Here is a 25,140-nt window from a genome sequence, read left to right on the forward strand (position 1 = left end):
AAATAAACACATACATGCACACACACTCTCACATACACACAAGCACACATACATGCACACATGTGCACAAAACACACACACAGAAATGCACATACAGATACACACAGACACACATATTCTCACAATACACACACACACACAAAGGAGGTGGGAGACACAGTGAGATGGCTCAGTGGGGGGAAAAAAGCTTGCCACAAAAGCCTGGTGACCCGAGTTTGATCCCCAGAATGCAAAAACTGGCTTCATGAAAGTTGTCCCTTTGATATCTGTACACACACACATATGCACCCCCCATGCATAGACATGCATAATAGTTTTGAAACACTTAAAATGAAGATATTGGCAAAAAATAAAATTTAGAAACAATTGTGGTTCTATTACTGTTAATATTTAGCCTCCTACTCATATATATGCCTCATATATATGAGTTATCTGAGTCACGCACGCACACACACACACACACACACACACACACACACACACACACACTGCAGTGTTTGCCGGGTAATGTGTAATATAGTTTCCAAGCATTCTTTTCCATCGTTGCTCACTAAGAAATCCTTTGGTAGGAAGCAGCCAGGCCCTCATCTGGGATACTCAGAGTAAATCCCCAGCATCCTCACCACGAGGTACGCTGGTCGTTTTGGTCTGAGCACCGGGATGCAACTTCACAGAGAGTGGGAACAGCCAGTGCTGACCTCAGGCTCCTCCAGTAGGGTGGGCTCCCCCATGTCCCTGTCTGTCAGTGACTGACTGTGTGGCCCCGGATTCTGCTTCTGACCGTGCCTTTGCTGTGGTCTCTTTCCTAGGCTGCTGCAATGGCCACCTCAGCGGGCACTGTCTCGGAAGACGCCATTGAAGAAGAAGGGGAAGATGGGGTAGGCTCTCCGAGGAGCTCTTCTGAACTGTCTAAACTCAGTTCCAAGAGCGCGAAGGAGCGGCGGAACCGACGGAAGAAGAGGAAGCAGAAGGAGCTCTCTGAAGGCGAGGAGAAAGGGGACCCGGAGAAGGTGTTTAAGTCAGAGTCGGAAGACGGTATGAGAAGGAAGGCCTTCCGGCTGCCAGACAACAGGATAGGGAGGAAGTTTTCCATCATGAATCAGGTAAAGTCTTTGCACTGTCTCAGATAAACCAAAAGAATCCTGCTTTCTTCATCCTGCTTGGCCTTGCAGCTCCCAGACTCCTCCCCAGCACCTGTTTCCCTCCCCCCAACCCCCTCCACCTACCCTCCCATCCAGCCCCATCCATAGACATCTCACCATCAATTTGCGAACATTCTTCTTTAACCCTGCCCTTACTCCTGGTCACGGGCAAGCCCAGGGCTGTTTACTCTCCTGTCTGACAGTCTTCACACTTGTGACTACATCACACTAACAAGCCGTAGGTCAAAACACCAGAAGGGACACCTCCTCCTCCTCGTGGCCAAACTGCCCTATAAGAATTGTGTGTGATTGTTGCTAATAGCTGTTGTGAAAGTCTTTAGGATGTCTTATCTGAGCATGTGTGAGAGCTTGATCTGATAGCACGAGCTGGTAATCCCAGCACTCCAGTGGCTAAGGCAAGAGGATCCCGAGTTCAAGGCCAACCTGCAAAGCAAGACCCTGTGTCAAGAAAACAACACGTGCTCCAAGCGGGAATGGGATGCTCTTAACCCTAGCCACTCGGGAGGCAGAGACAGGCGGATCTCTGAAGTTGAGGTTTGCCTGATCTGCAGAGAAAGTCCCAAATCAGCCAGAGCTACAGAGAGAAACCCTGCCTCCAAAGAAAAGAATGCATGGACGTGCAGAGATAGGTCCGGGATCAGGACCCAGGTTTGATCCCCAGCTCCTGCATGGTGGCCCAGAACCCAACTCCAGTTCCAACGGATCCAATACTGCCTTCTGCCCTCCGGGGGCACCAGGCATGCACACAGCACACAGACAAGCACAGGCAAAACACACATACACTTAAATAGTACAATTTCAATATAAAGAGATCGTTAACGGAGAGAAGAGTCTGGACGAAGTCAGTATTTTTATAATGCTCACAGACAAAAGACAGCAATGCCAGGTTTCAGAGCGGCGAGCAACAGGACAGCGATGGCCAGAGTCTTGGACAACGCAGAAATAGGCGTAGTCGTTAGCAAGAAAGGGCACCTTATCCCTTATTCCTTGAAACCTCAGGAAAACGGGCAAAGGTGGACAGGAAGATGCTCCCTGACCACCTTCATCTTTCCACCTCATGGGAAATGTAAAATCTTATCAAGGGAAATGAGAGCTTGGGTTGGACATTAAAGAAAATATTGACAGTTGAGAATAGTTTAAAAAGAATGAGAGAATTTCCCTAATGAGGGTAATTCTGTCTGCTAATACAGTCCTGGCTCTTTATCATGGAGTCCGCAGTGTGGCCTACACCAGCATGCATACAATCCGTTCTTCAGTCTCAGTCATTGGACCCCATCAGGCACCCAGCCCTTAATCCAGAACGAACCACCAGATGCTTCACATATGTGACTGTTGGTCTCTGCCGTGTGTGGAATTGTCCCATCTGTAAATGTCCACATCACAGCCACTCTTCACATCTTGTTGTGAAGAGCTGCCTCCTGGTCCTTCATTCCTGTCTTAGTCAGGGTTTCTATTCCTGCACAAACATCATGACCAAGAAGCAAGTTGGGGAGGGAAGGGTTTATTCAGCTTACACTTCCACACTGCTGTTCATCACCAAAGGAAGTCAGGACTGGAACTCAAGCAGGTCAGGAAGCAGGAGCTGATGCAGAGGCCATGGGAGGCATGTTACTCACTGGCTTACTTCCCCTGGCTTGCTCAGCTCGCTCTCTTATAGAACCCAAGACCAGCAGCCCAGAGATGGCACCACCCACAATGGCTGGCTGGGTCTTCCCCCCTTCCCTTGATCACTAGTTGAGAAAATGCCTTACAGCTGGGTCTCATGGAGGCATTTCCTCAACTGAGGCTCCTTTCTCTGTGATAACTTCAGCTCGTGTCAAGTTGACACACAAAACCAGCCAGTACAATTAACCCCTTGTCAACACATTGCTATTAAACTTCAACACTTACTTTGTTATTCATCCCCAAGATCTAAATAAGTTTAAGAGTCCCACAGTCTTTACATATTAAAAATTCAATCCCTTTAAAATATCCAATATCTTTTAAAATTCAAAGTCTCTTAACTAGGGGCTCCACTAAAATACTTTCTTCCTTCAAGAAGGAAAAATACCAGGGCACAGTCACAATCAAAAGAAAGTCAAGGGCTGGAGAGATGGCTCAGCGGTTAAGAGCACCGACTGCTCTTCCAGAGGTCATGAGTTCAATTCCCAGCAACCACATGGTGGCTCACAACCATCTGTAAAGAGATCTGATGCCCTCTTCTGGTGTATCTGAAGATAGCTACAGTGTACTTATATAAAATAAATGAATAAATCTTTAAAAAAAATATATGAACCAAATATTTAAAAAAACAAAACAAAACAAAAGAAAGTCAAACTCTAACCGTCCAATGTCTGGGATCGATCCACGATCTCCTAGACTCCTCCAAGGGCTTGGGTCACTTCTCCAGCTCTGCCCTTTGTAGCACACACGTTGTCTTCTAGGCTCCAGATGCCTGTACTCTACTGCTGCTGCTGCTGCTCTTGGTGCTCATCTCATGCTACTGGCATCTCCAAAACACTGCTGTCTTCTACTGCAACTAGGCTTCACCAATAGCCTGTCACAGGCTCTCTAAATGGTACCAAGTCTCAACTCCTTTGCATGACCCCTTCAGTCCTGGGCCATCAGTTGCAACTGAGGCTGCACCTTCACCAATGGCCTTCCATGGCCTCTCACAGTGCCCAGCCTCAGCTGCTCTTCATGCCTCCTTCATTCCTTCAAAACTAGTACCACCTCAGTGACTCTTACACATTACCAAGTCCAGCCACACACAGCACAAGGTACAACCTTGTCTACCTCTGGAACACAGCCTCAGTGGGCTCTCAGAGAAAACTTTCCATACGATTTCACCTCAGTGGGCTGGTTTCTTCTTAACACCAATTTCTTAGCCCCAGCTGACCAGCATCAATAGTCCCAGTAATACAAAGGTTTTGATTTGCAGTTCTGGTATCTTGTTAATCACAGCTGATTCTTCAGCCCCAGCTGACCAAAACCACAATATCTTCACAATCAAATAGCAACAGCCCTGATAAGTCTTTAATCTTCCCTCTGAAATTTCTCAAGCCAGGCCTCCATCTTCTGCACTGTTTTCAACATTATCTTCCAAGCTTCCACAGAAGCTCTTAACATCCCAATAGCTCTTCTAGTTCAAATCTCCAAAGTCCTTCCACAGTCCTCCCCAAAACATGGTCAGGTTGTCACAAGAACACTCCACTTCTGGTATCAATTTGTCTTAGTCAGGGTTTCTATTCCTGCACAAACACCATGACCAAGAAGCAAGTTAGGGAGGAAAGGGTTTATTCAGCTCACACTTCCACACTGCTGTTCATCACCAAAGGAAGTTAGGACTGGAACTCAAGCAGGTCAGGAAGCAGGAGCCGATGGAGAGGCCATGGAGGGATGTTACTTACTGGCTTGCTTCCCCTGGCTTGCTCAGCTTGCTCTCTTATAGAACCCAAGACCAGCAGCCTAGGGTTGGGCTGGGCCCTCCTCCCTTGATCACTAGTTGAGAAAATGCCTTACAGCTGGGTCTCATGGAGGCATTTCCTCAAGGGAGGCTCCTTTCTCCGTGATAACCACAGCTTGTGTCAAGTTGACACACAGACCAGCCAGTACAACTCCCCAAGCAGAAATCTCCACTCCATTTTCCCATCACTTCGTACAAGTCTCCTTGTTGCTTTTTACTGTGTGTGCTTTCTATCTGTGCGTTTGTTTATGTGCCCTCTATGTGTTTGTTTATGTGCCTTCTGTCTATGCATTTATTTATGTTCATATCCTCTCTTCTATTCAAGTCGTAACCTCCGCTTTCATACTGTCATTCAGACGCCATTATCTAATGAACGAAGGACTTGTAGAAACCTGATTTCCCTCCCTCTAGGATGCATCATAGCCTGAAGCCACCCCGTGTGTCGCCTTCACACCCTCTTTCTCCTGGTCCCGCTCTCTTGGGGACTCTGACTGCAGCTTTGTTGTAGCCCTGTCCTTGTCTTGAGAGCGTCACTGTGCTCCGTAATGGAAACGACACCGCTCCTAGGCTTGGCTATTGGCTGATCTCTGAGTATCCATAGGCTTAACCAGAGTCACAGTGACCGCTCCTTCACTTAGAGAACAAAACTGGGTTCTGAGATGCCCTGCTATGCATGAAACTTCCCTTCCTCTGATTTCTCCTTTTGAAAAAGTCAAGTTGTAGATTGCTAGTATCCATGGGTGACTGAGTGCCAAGACTGGTTTAGACTTAGATGCCTCACACCAGCACTGTTCTTTGCCTGGACGCTCTCACCGCTCCTCTGACTGTGTTCCCAGCTGTCCTTCCCCTTTGGTGCACAGACATGCCGCCGGGATTTTCAGTTTTCCACAGCACAGTTCAGGTATACGTCCATTTCTTCTCCATTCTCATTGTTTGTCTTTCAAGACAGGGTTTCACCTTGCAGCCCTGGCGGTCCTGGAACTCACTCTGTAGACCAGGCTGGCCTCAAACTCACAGAGATCCGCCTGCCTCTCCCTCCCGAGTGCTGGGGTTAAAGGCGTTCACCACCACGCCAGGCTTGTTGTCATCTGACATGCCCTACACCCTTGTTCCCTACTTTCTCACAACACTTCCATAACTGTTACCCTGACGCTTTGCTTTTGTTTTGTAGAGTGTATTCTGTTATAGAAGTTCTCAAATCTTTATGGTCTTTGAACATCTTTATATTTTTAAAAATTATCAAGAGGTCAATGAGAGGACTCAGTAGGTAAAGGATCTGCTGCCAAGCCTGACCACATGAGTTCAGTTCCTAGAACCGACGTGAACGGATTCCCACAAGTTGTATACGCACCACACACATGCACACACACGCGCACGCACACACACACACACACACACACACACACACACACACAAGTAAATGTAAAAGTGACGGAGGGCCCCACGCAGCCTTTTTCTTTAAGTATTTTAGTCTACCTTATTATAAACTTTATTTAAGAAAATTTAAACATACTTATTTATGTATGTATTTTAAACTTCCCCGTGCAGATATGCTAAACTCCTTTGCTGTTTTGTTCCAACAGCTCTTAAACCATGCATTATGGTAGCGCACATTATTCCTTGCCAACCTTTGGCTCCCTGGGCTATACAGAGCTTCCAAATGCTGGAAAGCCTTAAAAGTCTCCAAATATAGCAAAGCTGTCAGCCCACAGCTTCCCCCAGAGGCTTGTGAGAAAATAAGAATAATTTAAAAGTTATCATCTCTGTATTATCCCCAAACGGTTTTGACCCGGCTGGGAGGCAGAGTGGTTAGTTAGATCACTAGGAGTCCTCAGATCACATTTTAAGAATCACTATTGGGGGGCTGGGGATTTGGCTCAGTGGCAGAGCGCTTGCCTAGGAAGCGCAAGGCCCTGGGTTCGGTCCCCAGCTCCGAAAAAAAGAACCAAAAAAAAAAAAAAAAAAAAAGAATCACTATTGGAAAGAAAACTGTGAAGGGGAATGGAATAGACCATTTAAAAACGTCTACCTATCTATCTATCATCTACCTATTATCTATCTATCATCTATATATCTATCATCTATCATCTATGTATTTATCAATCATCTACCTATCATCTATGTATCTATCTTCTATCATCTATAATCTATCTACCTAGCTACCAATCATCTATCATCTATCAATAATCTACTATCTATCCATCATCCATTATCTGTCTAACATCTATTTATCATCTAACATCTATCTACCTATCAATCTTCTATCATCTATCAATCACCTATTATCTATCAGCTATCTTTCAGCTATCTATCTATCTATCTATCTATCTATCGATCGATCTATCATATTTCAAACAGTGGTCACTTGCTTGTGGATGTCTACAGAGTTATGTGTGGAGAATGTAAGGTACCTTAGGTCCAGAACACTTGCGAGCTATTCTTCCAAGAAAATCCTATAGAAGGTCATATTTCTTAAGTGGCTATGATGTGACCATCTGAAAAGTGCCAGAAGCACTCAATTGATTGACCAGAACAATTTTTAAAATAAGAAGCAAGACTTCCTCATTTCATGAACCTGACTGGGTATCAGGAGTGAATAGAGCCGTAGCCCTGAGACACAATAGATATTTTATTAATTAAATTAAAGCTTATCATCAAGTAAATAGAGTGTCTTTCTTTAGGGGGTGATTGATGCACAAGGCAGTGTCAGAGGAACACGATCCAGTCAAGGGGGAATAGGGACCCATTTCATGCAAGCACGGGCAGTCTGCAGTGTACAATCAGAGTATAAACCATTTAAGCTAGTTATATCTACTATATAGAAAGCAGCCCAAGAAATATAAGGAGATAAGAATGGTTGTTAAGCCCTTAAGGGCCTTGTAGATGATCCAAGGAGATTCAACAACTCTAAAAAGGATGTCATACCTGGAAAGAGATGCTTGATGCTGTCCAAGGGTTGGGGAAGTCAGCAGGAAGACTCTGAACAACAGGAAGGAAGAGAATTTAGACAGTGGGAAAGGAGTAATATGGCAGCCACGGAGAAGGAAAGACCTGTGGCTGCCTGGAGCACACTTGATGAGCAACAGTGAAGTTAACTAAAACACCCAGCAATCCTTGAAGAGGCTTGACTGCACCTCCCGGTGTATAAATTATTAAAGATGGTGGTGGGGGCTACAAAGCGGCCCCTGTTTTGCTCTGTCCATTTGTCTCCCTACTGAGGCCCTCGGATGTTTTGTGCCAGAACCGTTCACTAGATTTCTCTTATGGCCACCCCCATAGTTGCCTTTGAGTGCTCCTCGCCTGTGTGACTTAACCAACCCAGAGCTACCATCCCTAGCTACTTCCTTTTTGTACAGCTAGTATTTCCCTTCCCCAAACCACTCCAGGGCTGAGTACCTGCAATTCAGTACTACCTCTGTAGCTCACCTATACTGCAAATTATTCAAACTCTCCAGTCTTGGGCTGCCTCAGGCCTGCCTCCCCTGCTTTGACCTCCTAGAGCCACGACCTCAGTGTGGTCCTGCACATCATGGAGATGCAAACTCCTCTCACTGAGATGCTGCCTCTTTGTCCTTTTGTTTAGTAGCTGTTATATAGTTGTAGGTCAGTGTCACAGCCTAGTCTGGTCACAAGCTTGTGTGATCCTCCTGTCTCAGCTTCCTGAGTTCTGGGATGACACCATGCCCAGCCTTTGTTTTATATCTTAAGACACCATCTTGGGCTGGAGAGATGGCTCAGTGGTTAAGAGCACTGACTGCTCTTCCAGAGGTCCTGAGTTCAAATCCCAGCAACCACATGGTGGCTCACAACCATCTGTAATGGGATCTGATGCCCTCTATATAATAAATAAATAAATCTTAAAAAAAAAAAAAGACACCATCTTTCAGGCAGCCGGACTGTCTGTGGTGAAGGACTAGTTACTATTTCGTTTGATTGTTCGTGAGCTGATAACTATTGTAAAATGTAACAACCATGAATTTCTAGAAATTATCATATTCTTTGGTGTTATGACAATGTTAATTGCCATACAATTTCCTGGTGTGTGTCTGTCTCACTGTAAGCTTTGTGCTAGCTTTGATCTGCAAAAGCTGCACTCATTGCCCCTATTGAGTAGAACAAGCTCAGGAATCCAAGGAGGATAGCCAAGCACACATGAAAGACAAGAAAAGTAAAGCACAGAGGCACCGATCCTCCGTACCCATCCGCAACTTGGGAGAAGGAAGTCTAGAGCTGGCCATGTGTGTACCCTTGTAATGCCAGCTCTCAGTCACAAGCAGGATACCATCAGCATTCTGTAATCTCACCAGAGTGTCATCCACTCTCATTGCCAGGATGTGCTAGTATAGTAATGAAGGGTGCTGGGTCCTCCCTTAACATTTGTTGCTGAACAAGGCCTGTGCATAGCGTGCAACAAGCATTTCACAATGGCTTTACCTTCACATAGGTGGAAATAACCTATGGTTCATGAATTTCTCTTATTTTTTACTTCCTTTATTTTCTTTTGTGGTACTGGGGGTAGAACCCAGGCCCAAGTAGAATCCCAGCAAGCACTGTTATCAGTGCTCCCAGTCCTGATTATGATTTTCTTGATGTGGCCCCCAGTGATTAAACTCAGATATGTCCCAGAAGTTTGTGGGTTTTAGAGCCAAGTCAGGAAAGGACCAGGCAGCAAGTGGAAGATACAGGTGAAGTACAATGAGTTAGAATTCTTCAAAGAGAGTATAACCCATCCAGGGAGAGAGGCTTTGGGCATTACAGAAAGAGAAGGGACCTAGGAACACTTTGAACATGGAATCAGAAATGCAATTCTGGACAGAGTCAAGGACAAAATCCTGAACACAGCAGCCCTTCTAGAGTCATCATCAAAAGCTTATTGCAGTTTTCCGTTAACACTTAGAATATGTGTGCTGTATTGACACAGTAGTCATTTTAGCAGAAAAGTAGATCTAAACTCTGAAGCAAAAACTCCTGCTAGAGCTTTGAATTGTAAAAGTTCCCTCAAAGACTAGCGCCTTCCTCTTATAGAAGTTAGCTCACACTGGGCTTTGTCTCCCTCTCAGCACCAGAAGACTTAGGAACCAGCGCCCTACACAGAGCTGTGGCTGAGATCAAGCCCTGGGGCCCACCCACCCCCACCCCATCCCAGGTCATCTTATGTGGCTCTTGCCCTAAGGATGTCATATGAAAGGACAATTGAGAGCATTGGCGTCCACAGTTTTCTTTAAAACAGGAACCTTAACTGCGCTACATTTCCCTCATGTGCATCTACTGAGAGACAAATGGTTATAATCAAATATTCTGGAATGTTGTCAATTCAGGACTGGAATTATTATGAGTGGGACATATATATTAAAAACAAAAGGCGAGGTCATACTTTTTCAAGTGAAAACAAGTCTAATTTGGCCACTTTTCCTTTGATATAGAAAACTACCTTTGTGGACTGGATCAGGTTTCAGACTCCCTTGAACTAATGACACTACATCTGCAGTCTTAAGACTCTGATACAATGTATTTAGAGCAGGTACCGTGAGCCTCTGATACAATGTATTTAGAGCAGGAACTATGATAAAAATCCTTTTGCTTTAAAATATCCACACTGGTGACAATGCAATATGTTTTGCTTGTCCCCTTTTTTCTGTTGTGTTAGTTGGAGCTGCCTTAGAGTAAGAGTAGCACACAGTGTCCTGAGAATCATTAATAACCCCCTTTCCAAGACCCTCAGCATTCAGGAAAGGGGCTGCTTCTAGCCAGGCAGCACATCCACTAGCAAGTTCGCTGCTGTACAAGCTCAACAAAATGAAAAAGAGTGAATCCATCAGCTGGCAGATCCTTAAAATACATCTGGCTGCCAGTCCACCACGTGGTTTTTGGCATATAACTTAGAAGGAGTTCAAAGAATTGAATGACATTGTAACACGGTTCTTTCCAAGATAATATTTACATGAATAAGGCACCCCAACACTTAAAATTGATTATTAAGAATGAGCGTGGGTGAACCATGTCTTCCTCCCCTCCTAAGTAACCCTGTCAACAAGCAGGAAAGCATGAATAAAAAAACAGCCATCTCATTGAAAGATGCGCTTCGATAGCTGCTTTTAAGTTGATTGTTTGTCAAATACACAGTATATGTATGTAGTGTGATCAATTACATTCATAAAGACTATAATTCGAGAGGATTTAAAAAATACCTTAAAGATTCATGGTGAAGACACATGGTCACAGAAGGAATTTTTAAATTTTAGGGTTGCTTCTTTTTTTCAGGGAAGTAGTCAGTGGTGATCAATAAAACACATTTAAGCATAAAAATGCACTTTCATATAATTTTGGAAGAAATGTGAAAAGGAAACGTGCTGAAAGATAAAAATAAATGAAAAATTTGGTAAAGAACCTTGAAAATGTAAGAGCTGGGAATTATGTAATTTACAACTAACTAAATTGGGAAATTATTTACAACCGCTTAAATTCTGATTTTAAAAGATGTTGGCTTGAAAGTGGAGGATATATATATTAAACAGTGGCACTTTCTAGTTCTATCAGACAGGCTCCCACGGAGAGAGGGCAAGTTCTGACTTTTGCTAGGTGGGCGGTGGAGTCCAAGTTGGGCAGCGTTAAACACACATTCCTTGGAAGCTGGTAGTAAGCACAAGAAACAGTGATTTTGCGAGCAGCAAAGTGTGATTAAGAGCAAGATGTTTGGTAGCAGACCAACCTCCCGCAGGACTTTCTGGCATCCCCAGTGTGGCCAGAGGACAGGGATGCAAAGGGCAGAGAAGGTCGCTGGGCTGTGGGGCACTGCTTGGTCTCACTCCTCTCTCTTTCTCTCTCCCTCCCCACACAGTCGCTGCTCAGCATTCCAGGCTCGCCCTTCCTCTCCCGACATAACAGCAAAAGCAGCATCTTCAGCTTCCGGGGACCCGGTCGGTTCCGGGACCCCGGCTCTGAGAATGAGTTCGCAGACGATGAACACAGCACCGTGGAGGAGAGCGAGGGCCGGCGTGACTCGCTCTTCATCCCGATCCGCGCCCGCGAGCGCCGCAGCAGCTACAGTGGCTACAGCGGCTACAGCCAGTGCAGCCGCTCGTCGCGCATCTTCCCCAGCCTGCGGCGCAGCGTGAAGCGCAACAGCACGGTGGACTGCAACGGCGTAGTGTCACTCATCGGGCCCGGCTCACACATCGGGCGGCTCCTGCCTGAGGTGAAAATAGATAAGGCAGCTACGGACAGCGTAAGGAAGGACACGGTGGGCCGGGCTAGGCATGGCAGCCTCCCCTCCTGCAGCCTCCTGCCTGCCTTCCCGGCCTCGTGGTCTGCCTTCCTTTCTCTCCACCGTCCCTCCTTGGTTTTTCCTTACTTGCCCTCAGTCTTCCCTGACTCCTTTCTGTAGTCTCTGCTTCATCTCCTCCTGCCTTTCTCGGCTACTCTTTCCCTCCATTTGAGCAAATCAGGCCGCCCTCCGCCCCTCCCATACACACACGCTTTGATTGACTGCAGGAGGAAATGAAAAAAAAAAAAAAATGACCATTTGCCACTACCAGGGAGTGACCTAGTCTGAGCCGGTTTGAAATCACTGCTTCCCTTCCATCATCTTTCCCAACTAGGAAAGCAGCTTGGAATTTAAAGACTTTACTGTTCCTAGTTAAATATATATTATTTTTGAATAATTTTTCTGCCCCTCTACAAGAATGAGATGTGATTTTTTTTTTTTATTCCAAAGAGGAATGATCAATCATGACGCTGGGGTGGAAGTTGTAGCAGGCGAGCAAGCCAGGAGTGGTTAGAACTGGACCCAGAGTCTCAAAATGGATTGGAATGGGAAGAACTGAGGAGCCAGGAAAGTGGGAGGAGGTTGGGGCAGGAACACATGGTTTATGGGGGAGGAAGGAAAGGGAAGAAAAGCAGAAGATAAATTTAAGTGGAGTCGTTTGTCAGGCTCTGGAGGAGTAGCACATAATAGCTTCAGAGAATCGATTGTCTAAGGGCTCAATAACAGTTCCCTCTTTGGGAAAAGGCCATCTCCACGTTTCTTTAAATTCTAAGCTCTTTTTTAAAGTTTTAAATTACTGTACCTCAGTAGCCCTAACCCTGCCTACCTCCGGCTTCTTAACGTCTGCGACTGGTGTGGGCCTCTTGGAGCAGCATGTTCTACCGGCCTAACACCTCCTCCGTGCCTCTAACACAGCATGAAGACCACCAGCCCCTTGATTAGCATGCCGCATGTGTGAGAGGAAGCGGACAGTCGTGGGTGAAATATCTCTGAGCGGTCTGTGTTAGGGCTTTAGGGAAGCTGTTGACCGTACAGATAAAGATCCAAAAAGACAGGCTGGTATCTGGAGCTTAATGAAAGAGATGGCGTCTTGCATGCCTATGGCCCTCCAGTCCCTCTCCAGCTGCCCAGGCTGGGTAGAAGGAAGTGGACAAAGAATTCAAAAGTCAGTTTGAGTTGCCTCATCTCTCTCTGCCCCTTTCTTTAAACATTTTAATTGGATTTTTTTTTTTTTGTTCTTTTTTTCGGAGCTGGGGACCGAACCCAGGGCCTTGCGCTTCCTAGGCAAGCGCTCTACCACTGAGCTAAATCCCCAACCCCCTGCCCCTTTCTTTAAAAGGAAAATGCCTTGCCCCTTAGATACTTAGCCTTTTACAAGTGACAACTCTCCCCTTCCTTTCTGCGTCTGTGGCAGAGCGGCTGCATTTGGTTCTGGGATCCTACCAGGGCCATCTACACACCAGACCAAAGCTCTCCCACTGGGCTACGCCTCTAGACCAGCCTGCAAGTTACTTTTAGGACAGTTACCCTCTGAAAACCCAGTCCTTCCGTCCTTCCCTTCCAGTTGATTTTAATGTCATCCCTGTCTACTCCATTGGCCATTGCTCTTCTGGAGACCCAATTGTCTCGGTCCTGCAACCAGAGCATGGCCAAAACAAAGATAACACCATCACATTGCATTTTTATTTGATTTTCACTGATTCCATAGCTAGGGTAAATTTTGGGCCCAATACCCAGATAGTTATATTCTCTGGGAAAACCAAGAGTGGATATCAGTGGGAAGTAAGAATGGGCCACATAGCGGAGCAGCTGAGGCAACTCAAAAATTCAAATATTCGAAGGTAAATTGGATTGTGATGTATTGCAAGTTTACAGTTTATAAGCTAAATTGTAAAGCTGTGCCTCTCCCCCCAATGAAAAGGCATGAGAGATTTCCTGGAAGTATATCAACATTAGGTTAGGCGTGCGTGATCAGGCTTGAGGACTGGGTTGGATTGAGTTGTTTCTACTGTACTGGGTGGGAGAAATGTTCTTTAGGTTCTGTTGAGCAGATGGCCATGCGGTAAGGTTTCGGTCTCTCCCTGCACTGTGGCCTACAGAATTCATCTAGGGAGTCTAGTGCCTGGTACCACAAAGGCACTTAGGAGACCCTTGAAAGTAACCCTTAGTGATGTCAGGAATGAAGAGTCCCAAGGCCAGGAGGTCAGAACTCCAGCATGGCAGGAAGAGGCAGCGGGCAAGAGTGTTATCATCATCCTTGTGGGCATCATAGTCAGGAAAGCCAGAACGCTTCAGTTATGGCCGCTTCCCAACGGTGTGGGAAGATGTGTCAGTTGCACTAACGGGTTCTGAAGAACCAAACAGACCCAGTAGGCTGCATCTGCTATGGGGTGTGAGATCAAACCCACGTAGAGACAGAAGGGAGGGGAAAAGACAACTGATTGAAGGTTAGAGACATGGCCTTTGAGATGAGAAGCTGTCGGTTATTTTCCTTGTGGTTTTCTTTCTTTCTTTCTTTCTTTCTTCCTTTCTTTCTTTTTTTTTTTTTGTTTCTTTTTTTCGGAGCTGGGGATCGAACCCAGGGCCTTGCGCTTCCTAGGCAAGCGCTCTACCACTGAGCTAAATCCCCAACCCCTCCTTGTGGTTTTCTTATTTATGTATCTATCAACTGTGTCCATGTCCCGTGTGTGGGATGGAGGCCTAACCCAAGGCTGGGAGGCACGCGATGACTGAACTGCATTTCTCTCTACTCTTGGGTTTCAGTTGGCTGCTTGCTTGCTTGTTTTGAGACAAGGTTTCACTGCGTAGTTCAGACTGCCCTTGACCTCCCTGTGTAACTCAGTTTAATATTGAACTCAAGACCTCTGGCCTCACCCTCCCCAGCACTGGGCCTGCAGACCGGGACCACCACAGTTCGCTGTTGCTTAATTTTTGTGACCACAGTATAAAGAAGGTGACTTTGGTCCTCAGAGAGATTTAGTAACTTGTGTAAGTTAAGCTTGAACCAAGGTCTCCTGAGCCCTAGAGATCTGACAGCTAAAATATTCGCTTCTTTGCAAAGTTGGGGAAATAGTCATTTTCCATAAAGACATAACGTATAATTCCTTTATGTTAAACATTATCATTTTAATTATGAAACTTAAAGGTATTATTACTCATCCGGAAGCCTAGGCCAGATAAGTAATCACTGTCTCTTTAAGCTGAGGTATAGAGATACTCACTGTCAGATGTGTCAAGAACTAACTTGTCTTCATACGTACTCACGCTTTATGGACTGGTATGGAAGCCACGAGGCTGTATCCAGTAGCTATGCCTAGGTTTGAGTCCAGGTAAGAAATACAATACGCCATTTAAAATAAAATAAAAGACAGACAGACAGACAGACAGACAGATTTCTGGGCATTATATCATTAGCATCTCGTAAAAAACCATTCTCCCCCTCATTAATCATGAGGTTGTGATTGATGGATGGGTTTTTTTTTTTTTTACAGTTAGAAATTTTCACTCTTCTCTCTTGCTGATGCAAAGAAGGAGATTTTCCCTGTCTTTCTCTCTGAACTGAGAAAGTGAAAACCGTAGGTCTTTGCTCATGAAGAAAACAGGTGCTACCAACAGCCCAGAACCCACTTAATTGAGAAATCCGTTGAGGCAGATTGCAAATGTCCGAGCATCATCTCCTGTAATGCTCACAGCCCCCTCTCTGAGAGGAAGGTCCTGCTATGCCCTTCCTTGTTGAAGAAACCACAGGGCTTAGGGCATTAAGCAGCCCCTCCCCCTCCCACATCACACAGGAAGCCGAGTTAAGGTGTGAGTGTAAAGCTGGCTCTACCAGAGACCAACTCTGAAGCGTTAGCTCTCACCGTGTGCCCATGGGACTCTGGGAAGATCTGTCGCTCAGCGTTTTTTTCTTTGGTTAAAAACAAAACCAAAAGCTAGAAAGCAAAGCGGGCTACTGTGAAGGACAGATGTGGTGGCTGTGGTGTCAGGGTGAGGGTGCTCATAGCCTGACCTTGCTATGCTCTGCCCCATCTCTCTTAGCCCAAAGAAAGATGGAAGAATTGTTTGCCTGGCTTAGAAAGGAAGACCATATAGATTGTTTGAGAAAAGGAAAATACCGTAAACTTATTTCAAAGCAGAACCCCACAGGAATTGTAGAAATGCTTGACTAGGTGGTTGGTTAACCATTGTAACGGTTCTAAGGATGCCTTTAAAATACTATAAATTTCAGTTCTAAGAAAGTGCCTGGCAGCAGATAAAGTTCAGTTGTGTATTCCTTGTGAAAGCAATTTAGTGTCAACATGAAGTTTGGAGCTTCCTTCTGCAGATCTGGAGAAATGTGGGCAGAACTGGCCACCTGCAGATGGAGTAGCATCTGTATGAGATGGCCACCTGCAGGTGGAGTAGCATCTGTATGAGATGGCCACCTGCAGGTAGAGTAGCATCTGTATGAGATGGCCACCTGCAGGTGGAGTAGCATCTGTATGAGATGGCCACCTGCAGGTAGAGTAGCATCTGTATGAGATGGCCACCTGCAGGTAGAGTAGCATCTGTATGAGATGGCCACCTGCAGATGGAGTAGCATCTGTATGAGATGGCCACCTGCAGGTGGAGTAGCATCTGTATGAGATGGCCACCTGCAGATAGAGTAGCATCTGTATGAGATGGCCACCTGCAGGTAGAGTAGCATCTGTATGAGATGGCCACCTGCAGGTAGAGTAGCATCTGTATGAGATGGCCACCTGCAGGTAGAGTAGCATCTGTATGAGATGGCCACCTGCAGGTAGAGTAGCATCTGTATGAGATGGCCACCTGCAGGTAGAGTAGCATCTGTATGAGATGGCCACCTGCAGGTAGAGTAGCATCTGTATGAGATGGCCACCTGCAGGTGGAGTAGCATCTGTATGAGATGGCCACCTGCAGGTGGAGTAGCATCTGTATGAGATGGTCACCTGCAGGTGGAGTAGCATCTGTATGAGATGGCCACCTGCAGGTGGAGTAGCATCTGTATGAGATGGCCACCTGCAGGTAGAGTAGCATCTGTATGAGATGGCCACCTGCAGATAGAGTAGCATCTGTATGAGATGGCCACCTGCAGGTGGAGTAGCATCTGTATGAGATGGCCACCTGCAGGTGGAGTAGCATCTGTATGAGATGGCCACCTGCAGGTGGAGTAGCATCTGTATGAGATGGCCACCTGCAGGTGGAGTAGCATCTGTATGAGATGGTCACCTGCAGGTAGAGTAGCATCTGTATGAGATGGTCACCTGCAGGTAGAGTAGCATCTGTATGAGATGGCCACCTGCAGATAGAGTAGCATCTGTATGAGAATGGTTCCAGTTTAAGAGACTGGACATCAGTAGTGAGTACCCTGATAGACTTTGAGTTTGAGTCAAGAAAGATGGTGATGGAGGTTGGGGATTTAGCTCAGTGGTAGAGCGCTTGCCTAGGAAGCGCAAGGCCCTGGGTTCGGTCCCCAGCTCCGGAAAAAAAGAACCAAAAAAAAAAAAAAAAAAAGAAAAAAGAAAGATGGTGATGGAACTAGCCTGTACTGAGTTTAGGGTTGTGTGTGTCTATGAGTGTGTGTGTGTGTGTGTGTGTGTGTGTGTGTGTGTGTGCATGTATGTGTGTATCTGTGTGTCTGTGTCTGTGTCTGTGTGCTTCCTATGATCCCAGGGTCTCATGCATGCTAGACAAGCACTAAGTTTACATCACTGAGGTACAAACTCCAGCCTCTTTCTTTTAGACAGAGTCTTACTGTGTAACCCAGGCCTTGAACTTGTGATCTTCCTGCCTCAGCCTCCAAGTGTGGGATCACAGATGTGTGCCACAATACCTGAACAACCCAGCCCAAAGGTCAATCATCCACCCACCCCACCCCAGTGACCCTCAGCTCCCCTCCCGGGTGGTAAGAGTTGGCAACAGCTTCTAGCAGGGATCACTTCCCAGAATCCCCCGCAGAACTACAGGTGAAAAGCTCGCCGTGGAGCTGCTTTATCTGAGGGAGTCTAACTTTGGCAGCTATGGTCTGACTGAAGAAAGAGCAGCCAGCATTGCTCGTAAAATTGTCAAATGTGGCAGCCACTTTGTCCAGTAGTTCTTGCTGTTCCTCAGAAAGTAGCATGGCGCTCGTCATAGTCTTGCATCCAGCAAAGCTGCCCCTGCACACACACCTGAGAAAGTTGAAGCACGTTACCCCAAAATAGATACATGGCTACCCCACAGCCATTATTCATAGTGATCAGAAAATGGGACAACCCAAGTTCATCAGTTGATGAACAAACGTGGTCCGGCTCCACAGCGGGGCGTTATTCTTCCGTGAGGTGGAACAAGGTTTTACGTACCGTGGACAAAGCTTCAAACAAGCTAAGTGACACCGCACTGCAAAGGTCACGGATTGCATGATTCTGTTTAATGAGAAGTGGCAAATCTACTGAGACAGAAGTCAGATTATCGATTGGCAGGGTCTAGCAGAGAGTGCAGTCAGGAGCGACTGCTGGCTGATGCAGCCAATTGAGAGTGGTGATAAGCAGAGTTGTACAGAACAATCAGTATACTAAAGGCCTGAAGGAAATCACTCACTTTAAAACGGTTCAAATGATAACTTGTTATGCGTATTTTCATTTTTTTTAAATTGGAAAAGAGGAAGCAGGAACTAAAAATCTGGCCTTTCAACTGCAGCTTTCTGGACCTCAGCAAAAGAGGACGTGTTAGGCCTGGCTGTCCAGCTTGGCGTTCAGTGCACTTTGAATCTAGCGGCATGGATTTCTTAGCGACACACACGGTTTTTCTCAGCACGACGCCTGGTCCCATATGTGCTCAGTGACGTTTAGTGGTGTGGTTAGGCAACTTTAGCTCTAGTTTATGTCATCGTAGGAGCTTTCCGTCCTTCTGAGCTGATAAATGCTAGCAGCAGCACCTGCAGGTAGGCGGTGACCAGGTTACCCCTGAAAACCTAGAGCTGCGATTTGCCAAAGACCCCAAGCCCCTGGATTAGGGCAAACAGCCCAGGGAGCCAACCTAATTGGCCACTCCCTTAATTTTTGTTTTCATTTGCAACTAAGATCCAAGTTTACCACAGTAAATGGATCATGCACCCGAGTCAGTCTCGTGCGGGCCATTCCATCTCTGTCAGCCAGTAGCTTCCTCGTGTCCATGGCCCTGGCCTGGAATAATGCTCTTTTACCCTGTAAAACATGCCTACTGTGATGGTTAGTACGTGCTCTGGCCAGAGGGTGGCAATATTAGGGGGTGTGGCCTTGTTGGAAGAGGTGGTCACTGTTGGCGTGGTCTTTAGTATCCTAGTCCTAGCTGCCTGGAGGCCAGTCCTCTTAGAGGCCCTCAGATGATGTAGAATTCTCAGCTCCTCCAGCACCTTGCCTGCTTGGAGGCTGCCATGCTCCCGCCTTGATGATGATGGACTGACCCTCTGAACCTGTAAGCCAGCCCCAATTAAATGTTGTCCTTGTAAGAGTTGCCTTGGTCCCTCTTGCTCCTTGTTCTTTCCCTTTTCCCCTTTGTCCCTTCTCTCCCCATTCCCTCCCCGCTTCCCTCCGCGTGCTCATGGCCGACCTTTACTCCTCTCCTCCTCTTCTCTCATTAAACCTTTCCACATGGAAAAAAAAAAAAAAAAAGAGTTGCCTTGGTCTGGTGTTCGTTCACCAGCAGTAAAAGCCCAACTAAGACTCCTGGAGTTGCAGACAAAATGCAAACGACAGCAAGCAGCTATAGCCCAGTCCGAACTTGCAGCATGTGTTCTGACTGTTTCCATAACCAAGATGACAGAGGATTCTTAGTCGCATACTCTGTGACCCAGATTCCCCGTCAAACCATCCCCCGCTAAGTTGTTTGGCCTTGTGTAATTCTCATTCAAGAGTCGCCAGAATTGCTAGTAAAAGGACACAGGGAAGGGACTCTCTGGCAGTTACAGATTGCTCCCCTAATGCCTTACTGCACCAGGACTCTGCCCTGCCCTGACGTGCCTGCCCCTCATCCTATTGGTTCCCCCCATGCCGGGTGGCATTCCCAATTTGTCTTTACCTTAGCTCAGTTCTCTCTCACATGTGTCGACTTGTGAAGTACGCGGTTTTCAGCTTCCTTCATTAATCGAGGGGTTTTTGTTTCTGAGGTATATCCAGGTATGTATTCCCTTTATTCCTGCTGAACAGACTTCATTGCATAAACATGGCACGTCATTCAGTTTGTTCCAGTTTGCAGCTGATATGAATAAGCTTGCCGTGGGTATCTTTTTATTGCAAATAGATTTTTTTTTTAAATACAGCACATTCTGGTTATGGTTTCCCCTCCCCTGACTCCTCCCAGATGCTGCCCACCTCCTCGCCCACCCAAATCGACATCCTTTCTTTCTCTCATTAGGAGACAAACATTTAAAACAATTACTACTGATAATATAACAATAATTAATTAATTATTGAAACAAAAGAAAAAGAGCCAAAGAAAAAGCTCAAGAAACGTGAATGCAGAGACACACACATTCACACACACACACACACACACACAGAGAGAGAGAGAGAGAGAGAGAGAGAGAGAGAAGCTGCTAGGCATGAGCCTACCTTTAGGAGTGGTTTGTATATTCAATGAGTCTTTATTGATGAAAGCTAACTTTTCATTTGCAAGCAGTTATAATTGGGGATAGCTTTGGGCTTAGGTTCATGGCCACTTCCTCTCTCAGTCCTATGACCCCATCAAGCCCACCCACACAGGCCCTGTGCATCCTTCCACAGTCTGTGTGAGCTCGTGTGTGCCTCAGCCCCGCCTGCTCCCCGTGGTGTCCTCTATCCCCTCTGGCTCTTACAGTCTTCCCAGCTCCAGTTCCACAGGGTTCCCAGAGCCACAAGGCCAAGGATTTGATAGAAACATCCCATTTAGACCTTAGCGTTCCAAGGTCTACTCTCTGCACATTGTCCAGATGGAGGCTCTGTATTCCTAGGAGGAAGCTTCTCTGATGACGGCTGAGCAAGACACTCATCTATGTTGTCAGGATTTATTTTGTTGCTACATTCCTTCAGAAGAGCAGTAGTGACTGGATTTCCCCCAGGTCCATGGCCTCTCCTGTCTCAGGTTCTTGGTCACCCAAGCAGTGTCAGGGATGGGTTCCATCTCAGGAAGTGATCCTAAAATTCAGTCAGATTTCATTTGGTCAACAATAATGGGTCTCGCGGGCAGGTCACTATAGTAGATTGAAGGGTTTGTAGCTGGGTTGGTGTTCACCTTTCTCTAGTGGTAGCTTACACAGTGCCTTCCAGCGCCATGAACGCTATTCCATAGGAACAAAGGCTCTAGGTAGGCACCGTCTGGACTTCACCATGTTCAGTGAGTTATGAGGTGTTGTCTTCAACAGTAGAGCCTTGCTATCAGCTGGTAGAGAGCAACTAATAACCTCAGAGGTAGCCTGGGTTGTCCCATAGAGCCCCCTTTAGCTATCAATTATATTGGATGTATAATTCCAGTACTGGAAGCGTCATTTGGTGACAAGAGATGTCCAGTTGGGCCTCTGTCTCTCCTGTTATTTGGCAGTTCATTTAGATCACTTTTCTCTGTATGTACTTTAGGAAGCTTGTACTGTACTGGGTTTCCATGGGATCCCTCAAATGGCCTGAGTTATTCTACCCTACTCTCAGTTCCTCCTTCACGGCCCTTCTCCTCCCCTCCCCATCTGATCCTTCTTTTCAGTCCTATCCTTCAGTCCATCCATAACTATTCTATTTCTTCTTCCTGGGGTGAACCTTCCTAAGGTTCCTGGGGTACCTTATTCTTACTCTGTACCTAACCTCCGAAATTATATGGATTGTAGCCAGCTTATCAAAAACAGCTAATAGCTAATATCTACATATAAGCCAATACACACAACATTTGGTTGTTTTGGATCTTGATTATCCCATTTAGAATGATTTTTCCAGCTCCATCCATTTACTTTTGAATTTCATGATTTTATTTTTTTTAACAGCTGAGTAACATTCCAATGGGTAGGTTTTCCACATTTTCTTTATCCTTTTATCCACTAATAGGCATCTAGTCTGTTCCACTTTCTGGCTATTATGAATTGAGCAGCAATGGACATGGTTGGGCAAGTAAGTGTCTCTGTGGCGGGATGTAGAGTCATGGACTCAGGTACATGCCAGAGTCCTATAGCTGCTCATGAAGTACATCTAGGCCCAGCTTCCTGAGCAACCACCACTCTGCTTTCCATAGTAGCTGAATGTTTGTAGTCCTATGAGCACTGGATGGGTATTCCTCTTACTCTATCTCCTCCCATAGTGGATGGGTGCTCCTCTTACACCATGTCCTCCCACAGTGGATGGGTGCTCCTCTTACTCCATGTCCTCCCAGCATGAGCTGTCACTTGTGTTATTGATCTTGGCCATTCTGATTGGTATAAGATGCAATCTCAAAGTAGTCTTGATTTGCATCTTCTGGTGACTAAGGAAATTGAACTTTTCAGTGTTTCTCAATCATTCGTGTTTTTTCTTTCAAGAATGCTGTTTATATCTGTGTACCCCATTTTAATTGGGTTGTTTTCTTGATGTCCATTTTTTTTTAGTTCTTTAGTTGGCTTAAAAATTTTTCCCTATCTTTTGCCTGCTCCCTAGTCAGAACAATGGTGTGTGTCCTTTTGCAGTACAGAAGCTTTTCAGTTTCCTAAGGTCCCATTTATTAATTGTTCTTAGTGCCTGCGCTATCAGTGTTCTGTCCAGTATTCCCTTCTTTATCTTCTGTTAGGGTCAGTGTACCTGGCTGGCCTTGTGTTGAAGTCCCCAATCTCCTGTAGTTGTTTTATTGCTTTAGCTAAGATGTTAAGTGCTGTAGTTAACTAGATATGGAGAGAATGGGCAGCCTTGTCTTGTTCTGAATTTGAGTGGAAATGCTTTGAATTTCTCCCCATTTAGGTTGATATTGACCTTGGACTTGCTGTTAATTGCCTTTATTATGTCGAGGTTTCTCCCTTAGATCTCTAATATCTCCAGGACTTTTATCTTGAAGGGGTACTAGATATCATCAAAGGCCTTTTCTGCATCTCAGATGATCATGTGGTTCTTATCTTTCAGTCTGTTGATATAGTGGGTTACATTTATAATTTATATATGTCAAACCACCACTGCATCCCTGGGTTGAAGTCTACTTGACCATGGTGGGTGGTCTTTTTGATGTATTCTTATATTCAGTTTGCAAGTATTTTATTCAGAATTTTTACATCTACGTTCATAAGGGAAATTGATCTGTAATTCTCTTTCTTTGTTAGGCCTTTATGTGGTTTAGGTATCAGGTTAACTGCCACCTTGTAAAAAGATTGGGCAACTTTCCTTTTGTTTCTATTCTGTGGTATAATTTGCAGAGTATTGGCATTCACTCTTTGAAAGTCTGGTAGAATTCTGCACTAAAGCCTAGGGAAATCAAGCTCTAGGCTTGATTTGGTTGGGAGGCTTTTAATGACTTCTGTTTCCTTAGGTGTTATAGGTGTACTTAAATTGCTTGTCTGATCTTGACTTAACTTTGTTAAGTCATATCTATCAAGAAAAGTAGCCATTTCTTCCACATTGTTTTTAAAAATGTGGTGGAGTGTATAGGTTTTAAAGTATATTTTTGTAATTCCCTGGATTTCTGGTGTCTGTCGTCATGTTTTGACTCTAATTTTGTTAATTTTCATCTTCTCCCTCCACCTTTTAGTTAATTCAGAGTTCACCCATCATTGAGTTTTCTCAAAGAAACAATTCTTTGTTGCATTGATTTTTGTTCGTCTGTTTCTATTTATTGATTTCATCCCCGAGTTTATTTCTCACCATCTACTCCTCCGGGGATTTAGTTCTTCATTCTGTTCTAGAGTGTTAAGGTGTGTTGTTAAGTTACTAATATGAGGTCTTTCCAACTCTTTGATGCAGGCAACTCAGTGCTGTGAACTTGCCTCTTAGAACCATCTTTATTGCGCCCCACAGTTTGGGTATGTTGTGTGTTTTTGTTTTCATTCAATTCTAAAAGGGTTTTTAGGGGCTGGAGAGATGGCTCAGCAGTTAAGAGCACTGACTGCTCTTCCATGGGTCCTGAGTTCAATTCCCAGCAACCACATGGTGGCTCACAACCATCTGTAATGGGATCTGATGCCCTCTTCTGGTGTGTCTGAAGACAGCTACAGTGTACTCACATACGTGAAATAAATAAATAAATCTTTAAAAGGGTTTTTAACTCTTTTCTTATTTTCTATCTTGACACCCCCCCTTTTTCTTCATCCATCCAGTAGAGAGTTGTTTCGTTTCCATGAGTTTGTAAGTCTTCTCATTTCTGTTGTTGTTGACATCCAGCTTTAATCCATGGTGGTCAGGGAGGATGCAGGGAGTTGTTTAAATTTTCTTGTATTTGTTGAGATTTGCTTTATGTCCAAGTATGTGGATATCAGTCTTGAAGAATATCTATGAGGTTCAGAGAAGGAGGTGCATCCTTTTATGCTGAGGTAAAATGCCCTGTGAACATATGCCAGCCTGGTCCATTTGTGGAGTTGCTTAGTGTAGTGGGAAATATTAAAAAAAAGGATGCACCACCCCACACTACCACCTGCTACTCACCACCCAACACTACCACCTGCTACTCACCACCCAACACTACCACCTGCTACTCACCACCCAACACTACCACCTGCTACTCACCACCCAACACTACCACCTGCTACTCACCACCCACACTACCACCTGCTACTCACCACCCACACTACCACCTGCTACTCACCACCCCACACTACCACCTGCTACTCACCACCCAACGCTATCACCTGCTACTCACCACCCAACACTACCACCAGGGTGAGTCGCTGCCACGCCAGCCCCATACATTGGCCACCTGTCTTGCCCGTCTCGTGGTTTGCTGCCACAAATCCCTATAACCCGATATAATCAAAACTCTAGAGGCTTATAATTTATCCATCAGATTTATATCAGTAAATTCTCACCCCCTAAAACATCCATACGATAAACTCAGAGCCAATTGATAAGACAAATTGTCTAGATAAGACAAATTGTCCTGTAATTATCCATCCCTTTTATGCTATTCATAGCTACCTGTGGCTACTTAAAGCCGTACAGATCTGGGTCATCCTTCTCCCACCATCTTCCTTCCTCTCCTCCTCCCTGTACTTTCTTTTCTCCTCCTCTCTTCCCCTCTCCAACCTGGAAATCCTGCTTACTCCTCACCCAGTGATTGGTCCCCTGAAATCTCTATTCATTAGGGGAAGGTCCTTGCCACAGCTTAGCTTGAGTATTGCTTTT

The 25,140-nt window shown here is 45.5% G+C and overlaps 1 protein-coding gene across 8 annotated transcripts in view; it reads left to right on the forward strand.

Annotated features, from left to right (window-relative positions):
• The window catches only part of Scn8a (sodium voltage-gated channel alpha subunit 8), a 173,442-nt gene that overhangs the window by 98,161 nt on the left and 50,141 nt on the right, over window positions 1-25,140 (forward strand). For 5 of the 8 annotated variants that reach the window (XM_087556060.1, XM_087556063.1, XM_087556059.1 and 2 more), the window contains 2 exon segments: window positions 810-1,103; window positions 11,447-11,803. In XM_087556060.1, coding sequence (XP_087412186.1) covers window positions 810-1,103; window positions 11,447-11,803 — 651 coding nt within the window. 8 annotated transcript variants of the gene reach the window in all.

Source organism: Rattus norvegicus, chromosome 7 (assembly GCF_021556685.1).
Source record: "Rattus norvegicus strain SHRSP/BbbUtx chromosome 7, alternate assembly SHRSP_T2T, whole genome shotgun sequence".
Taxonomy (NCBI): Eukaryota; Metazoa; Chordata; class Mammalia; order Rodentia; family Muridae; genus Rattus; species Rattus norvegicus.